This window comes from Dendroctonus ponderosae, unplaced genomic scaffold (genome assembly GCF_020466585.1).
Source record: "Dendroctonus ponderosae isolate FM_Combo_2020 unplaced genomic scaffold, Dpon_F_20191213v2 Dpon_F_20191213_2, whole genome shotgun sequence".
In the NCBI taxonomy this organism is placed as follows: Eukaryota; Metazoa; Arthropoda; class Insecta; order Coleoptera; family Curculionidae; genus Dendroctonus; species Dendroctonus ponderosae.
This window is the reverse complement of record NW_026018165.1, coordinates 1,158,848-1,166,040: the sequence shown is the minus strand read 5'-3', so window position 1 is coordinate 1,166,040 and position 7,193 is coordinate 1,158,848. Positions and strand designations below refer to the sequence as shown.

General features: G+C 35.0%; 1 protein-coding gene across 10 annotated transcripts in view; it reads right to left on the bottom strand.

Moving 5' to 3' along the window:
* The window catches only part of LOC109538193 (lethal(3)malignant brain tumor-like protein 3), a 145,635-nt gene that overhangs the window by 129,127 nt on the left and 9,315 nt on the right, over positions 1 to 7,193 (bottom strand). For all 10 annotated transcript variants that reach the window (XM_019905329.2, XM_019905330.2, XM_048663744.1 and 7 more), the window contains one exon: positions 3,008 to 3,046. In XM_019905329.2, the coding sequence (XP_019760888.2) occupies positions 3,008 to 3,046 (39 nt within the window). The remainder of the gene's footprint in view (positions 1 to 3,007; positions 3,047 to 7,193) is intronic.

The window sequence follows — 7,193 nt, the reverse complement described above, 5'->3', positions numbered from 1 at the left end:
AACTCAGACCCTCGGGCTCGACACAACAAACACGTTCAAGAATGTTTGATGTCAAAGTTGTGCCGAGCCCGACGACACTCGCTTAACGCACAAATCACTTCAAATTTACCAATTCTTCAGCTTTTGCCACCCAGTCCACCCTTCGAGCACGACATGACAAAGGCATTAAGCAATGTTTAACGTTGACGCTTTTGACTCAAAAACACTCCAAATTTAACAATTTTTCACGTTTGCCATCCAGTGAAGATTATTTAATGTCAGTGTTAAGAAGAATTGATAAAAAAACGTGCATCTTTTAAATAAAATTAAACAGCTATTTAGAGATTTGCTCATGATTAGAGGATACTTGACTCATTAATACTGAAAGTTCAGGATTAATTATCAGTTTTTAGCTTAGCTTTTAGCTCGAAATCCCGATCTTGTTTCTTGAAATTGGAATAAAATAAAAAAAACTTAGCGACAATCGAAAATGAAATTCCCGATGTAGAAAACATTAAAAAATTGAACCCACCACATCAAATTTCCATACATATCTAGGTTAGCGCAGATACAGGGTGATGAAATATCGGCGTCATTTATTAGCAAAGCTCACTTGAGGGAAAGCAATTTTTTCCGGCTGATCCGAAATAGCCAAAAAACATTATCTGTTTTAAGCGGTTTTTGAATGGAAACAATTTTTAATCCACGATATCTTATTTACTGTAGAATCAAACAATTTATATTAGCACATTGAGGAGCTTCGCAAGGTGAAAAAAAAAATTCAATTGAAAAGTAAATCTTTGCTAGAAAAAATCTAGAGAACTGTGACTAATTTTATCAAGAAAGTCAAACTGCTTCAAATTTGTCAAACGACTTATCATTTTCATCGCAAAGAATGCAATGATCCCATTGAAAAGTATTTTAGACCCTTCCAATCCGAATAGTAAAGATCCATCTGTTTGACATGATTTAGCCCCGCCTAACTGCACTGTAATAATTTCTTTAGGAAAATGTGATAGTTGCGTCATCCACCATTCCCGAATACGACAAGGTTTTAAATTTCATTATCAAGTTTCGCCACAGATTAAAAAACATTAATCGAAGATATTATTTTACAGTAAACGCACTATACCTTGTCAACGGACATTGACAAAAGTGGCCATAATGTAGCATGGCCATCACAAGCCTCGACTATGCGACCTCGTCGACATTCTACATGTTTTATGACAGATATAGAAATAAGAGGTCGCCCGACCTGCTGAAGATAAATCGAAAGATATGTTTAGAGATATCCGTCGATGCGTGGTATACCAGTCTATAAAATCGGGTGTTTTCTATACTTCCGGGGTCGTTTTCCTGATTTAAGCGAATCGCAAAACATTAACCGCACTATCTACACGATGCAAACATGTTTCGAAACGACATGATGCATCAGGCTGAATTCAACAATTAACATGGACCTTTTAATCTTTTAAGGAAGCACCGCGAGAGGCTTTTATGTTCTTTTAATCCGTCACATAATTTTTGGTGACCGCAGCGTTACGGTCTTCATAAACCAGACTTTAATCAGATAAAGGATTTTTTTAAGAGGCGACCAGTCCGATTTTTTCGTCTTCAGAATTTATTATGTAATTTTTTATTCGTTTCCTATTACTCGGCACAAACTAGACCAAGGCGCCTTGCTTTATGAGCACTACTAGTTTGAAATATGTTTGTGAAACACACAAAGGAAACATGCTTTGCTCGTCTTGGAAGTTTATGGCTTTTAGATAATTGATCGAGTGGGAGATAAGATTCAAAAAAATGCGTCCTAAGTAAAACGTGATAGGATTCTCAAGAAATTATGATAATTGGGGTTGAGTATGCTTATAAAATGCGCATCTTGTCAGCAGTTGGAAAATTGGACCAAACCAGTACCTGAAAGTCGCTGTCATTAACAAGGCTTCGCGTTTTCAATATTGCAAAATATTTCTTATTTAAAATGGCCAAGTTGCTTCGCCTGATTATCCCTCATCCAATGTGTTCTACCTTCTTTTCACCCAGTTATTTTTGGTGGTTAACACAATTTGTTCTCTTACATGTTTAATTTTATTTTGTGCATTTTTTATGATACTTTGTTGGACTTATGGCTAAAGTGAGACTGACTATACCTCGTCTATTCAACGAAAACCGAAGCATCATTCAGGTGAGTCCGTGTCCATGTAGGAAGTTGTTGGGACGCTAATTCTATTTCTCATCGGTCGTGTTTACAGGCTCGCGCCTTTTGTAAAGGCGGAGATACAACTGCTTGAAAGGAATGTTGCGGATTCGTTAAACAAAAAAACCCATTAAACAATAAATTGTAGTTCATGTTCGTCGTTTGACGGCGAAACTTGAAGAGTAAAACAATAGTACTTGGTGACTAAATGACAGACGCTTTTGCATAAAGATGTATCCATTAAAGTACCTAATGCACACTTTGATAGCACCACTGGTAATATATCTAAAGTGATGTACAAGCAGCACATAAGTGCTTTGGTTTTGCTACTTTGAAAGTTAGCAACAAGTTTTGTTTAATTACAGTTGAAAAACATTTGGTCATTAGCAGCATTTTTCGATTTTAATTATTTTTTTATGGAGTCTTTTTTAATTTAACATTTATTAGCGGATGTAATAGGGAGAACCTAGTTAGCAGTTGAAGGTTTCACTCTACTTTTGTCCGTATTTGTTTTATTACATTAATATGTTAAACGTTTTTGGCATTGAATGCGTGTCAGGTTTCTTATATTCTTTGTTACGTTGCCTTAACCAAATATGTTGCTATAAAATGTAAAAATAGGCGTTGCAAAAGATGGCAAAAACCCAGAATGTCACCCATCAAATCTTTAATATATTTCCTTTAAAATAAAATTCTTTTGCCAAATATAAATTAATTAGAGGTCCAATGCTCACGAGAAATGAAATGTCGCTTAAGTATTCCAACATGTATTTAAAACAAGGTCTGTTTGATACCCAAATTAAAATGCGTACTTATATTAGAGAAACTTACGTATGTGACTTAAAGATGGCTCGCAAAATAGGGAGCATGCTGAAACAGAAAAATATTTTACCAAAAACAATATAATTTTAATGATCCCTATCGAAAGTATGCGCCTTTACAAAGGACTTAAATCAATCTTTTTTAAGATTAACTGAGAAAGGCGAAAATTGCCTGGTATTTATGTTTATCGGACATATGGAGTATTGTAGAAAAAAAAAGCTTTTTATTTATTTTAAAATCTGTTTTATTCTGAATTTATTGATAATCAAAACTGGAGTGACAATTCTCTATCGATGACAATCATAACAATGATAAAATAAAAATAAGGTGAAACGAGCAATGAAAATAATTAAAAGGTGGAACGACGAACATAGCATTTCTTGCCCTCTCTTGAAGAAATCTCTTGAAACCGGTGCTGATAATCTCTTAGACAAATTCTTGGCAATATCGCTGGGGTGGCTTTCGCACACGAGTTGATCTACGCAGTGTCGTCGATGTTGTTCCGGTTGTAGGAATAGCAAGCAGATTCGGAGATAATTTTTTTCCGGTCCCGGTAGCTCGGTTGAACTAGAAGTAGCAATAGGGTGTTTTCACTTTTTTTTAATGCTGATATATAGAAAGTAGTTATGGCAAACATTACCCTGATATATTTTTTTTGCAAAAAGTCTCCATCATAATTTTAAAGCGAATTTAAATTCAAATCAGATATTTTCCGCAAAAAACGCCCAATCCGTATCGTCGGTTGCCTATCCCGATTATGACGTAGCAGGTCATATCAACAAAGTGTCTCGTGTTTATTTTGTTGTTTCCGCAGCTTTGTTTTATTATTTAAGTTATTGTGATTATCATTATTTTATTGATTATTATTATTATCATCTTGCATAATGGAAAGTCGTGACATGTATGGATCAAAAAGTAAATGGTGTTTTGTGCCAGGATGCAAGAATACGTCAATAAGTGCTCCAAACAAACTCTTTCTAACCGTTCCCCATGATTATGCACGTAAAGTTTTACAGTTCAAACCAGCTAGACGTGATGTTGATAAATCAACATCAATGTTTTTTTGTGGCAAGGATCATTTTAATGAAAGTTGGAAGAAAAAACTAATGATGAGGCAGACGTAGGCTCCGATCGTACTCTGTGTTCTGGGCAAATTCTACCTTGTACAGTGCACAAAGAACCCTCGCGTTTCAATTCCACATATCCGGTATCACCATATTGTTATCGTGATGCCCAAAATACAAATTCAAAAGGTCATTTTACTTTTAAAGCAGCCATGTATATAGGTTAGGTTAAGTTGGATAAGTGAAATTCTATATATTATTTACCTAATTTAAACCAATACAGACATATTAGTATATTAAGGAGAGAGTAACTAATAATAAATTTACGAATTTTTACTTACGCTGCTGCTTTGACACCCTTAAATTCGGCTGAATTGAAGCGTTCGTCGTTTTTGAAAAATTCGGTAACCATAAAAATATGTACACATGGTAAATTGTTTGTTGACGCTTTAAGGAATTCTCCTGAAGCCATTTTTTAGTTTAACACAAACTATAAATTATTTAAATCCACAAAATAATTAATGAAGCACAACCACACAACTAAACACTATGCACAGAACGCAAACAATCCGTTATTTATATGACCAGAGACGGCAAAACCACTAGGATTGTGTTTTAGAGATTCATGAATAATTTGAATTTTAGCTGAATTTGTTTACTAAATATTTAACAAAATAGCAATAAATAGATAGTATAAACTTATTTAATCTTTCATATATATACAGGGTGATTCAAAATTGGCGTCATTCCTTGGGGAGTACCAGAAAAATATAGAAATTTTCTTTTCGAAAATTTCTAGAAGATCGAATTTCAACTTTGTTATTAAGCATTATTTTGAAATTGTTCTATGTTTAATTGTTAGCATATTGGAATACTTAAGCAAAAAGAAAAATTACCATCTTTGCTTCAAATTACGAAAATTTTTGATATCAAAAAAGTTCTCTTCAACAATTTTTTGATGAAAAGGCACAGCGGCAATGATGTTTTTTGTAATGGTGGATAGCCCTTCGCAATCATAACAAGAATTTGTCAAACTGTGACTTACTTTGAATTTCCTTTCACGAATTTGCGGATATGCGATTAGTTCAGGGGAAATGCTACACTAACATAGCAGAAGCTGAAAGAACTCACGCCAAGAAAGGGCGAGGAAAGTGGTTCCAAAAAGATGGTGGACGACAATTGATGTTCGGGTTCCAGGCACAGAGGAACAAGTATTGGACATRATCGAATTAGGGYCTTCCACGGGCACTCAGAGCACAATATCTGACACTTTACCAAGCACCAAGTAAATACCGAGGAAAGACGATTCTACGATACATACAGCACAAGAAGATACAAATGGAGCACGAGTTAATTAACTGAATACGAGAAGCTGCTTGATGAGAGTGGATAATAAGGAGATTACACAGGTACTAGCTTGTTTGGAGTTAACCATTCAAATGTTTGGTGTTGTATGGATTATTTATGTAAACAGAAAACCCCGCAGAATTAGGTTATGAGAACAGGTTGACATTTCGTCAACAAGTCTTGTTGAATTTAGCGTTTATCCTTGTCTATCTTATTGTCAGTCTGTATAATTCCATGGTTACCGGAGTTTTAAATAATTACGAAGCAACAGGTATTTGCGCAATGGTAATTAGGCAGATTACCTTGAAAAACATTGCTGCCGTATTTCTGATATAGTTTTTTGAAAATTTCTCAGTTTTTGATAACAATTAATTTCTTTTACAATTTTTTCTGTACTCCCATAACAGCGCCAGACAACACCTCCAGAGGAATGACGCCAATTTTGAATCACCCTGTATATACAGTGTGTCCAGTATAAAATGATGTACATGGGGATATTGGAAACGGTTAGAGTTACAGGGTGGACCAAATGGGAAAAAAGTTGCGCATTCAAGTGCCTATAAATAATCTGTCATCAACTTCTTTGAACTCGGAATAGCAACGGATATACACGGAAAAAAAGAAAAAAGTGCGTAATATGACGATGATATGATTTTGACAGTCAAGTTTAATTTTCCATAACTTCTTTTTTATACGAAATGAAAAACTAATTTTTTGCACATTGAGACATGGCACCTTTGGCTACAACAAACTAAAGTTATATTGAAATTGATTGACCCAAATAGGCGGAACAACGAATTATTTCCAAGCCTGCACCATTTTTATGGAAAAATGGATAGTATTTCACAACGGCTGAAATTTCGTACCCAGTTCATTTAACAAAATGACCCAAAAATCCGGCGGAGAACCCAAAAATGTAATAATATACAAGGTATTCCATTTAAAAGAAGCGAGTAAGTACCTACTTCCGGTATAACCGAAAGTGATATCGCCTTGACAATATTTTAGATGAGTTAGCCTCAACCTTTATGAGTTAGCCCCAAAGTTACCTTGTATTGAAAGCTTCAGAACTCTGGTAGTTTCTGTTTGGCGAATACTTCTAGTGTAAGCTCCCAAAGACGGACCTTGTATATTACCATAGATTTATGTTCAGTTTGTAGGAATTTTTGATACAATGAAAACACCCTATTGAAAAATAATAAATAAATAAACACCGCCTTCGGAATCGTTAATCGTGTTTCAGGATGGGACGGTCGACGTTAGCGCCAATTTTGCTTAGGATTCACATACTTGGTTGTGTGCCGGTTTCGTAATGATGCTAGACATCTATTTTCTTGTCGTCCTCGGATTTGGTCGACGTGTCTCTTAAAACTTTTTCCAAAATAATCAATTTCATAGTGGAGATCGCCCTGTCGTGAAACAATTGTACCAGGTATCCATTTTTCCATTCTGGGATTTCCAGACAAAAAATAAACTTTTTGTGTCGGGTAGAATATACGGAAGAAACGTTGAAAAGCTGCTTGCTGTTTTTGAGTAATTTTGGTGTACAAGTTGTCAGGGTTTAATAAATCGAGTCGAGTTTGCAATAGGCGACCAAGGAAGAGTTTCGCAACAGTTAAGATCTGCAAGTACAATATTATCAGGAATATTTAGTGCAGATCGACTGAATGATGCCATGGGGATGTTACTTGTTATTGTAGGTAATACCAAGCACGAAAGTCTAGTTTGATATTTGTTATTGGAAGAATAGATGTGTACTTGAACCCTTTCATTAATTTGTAAAG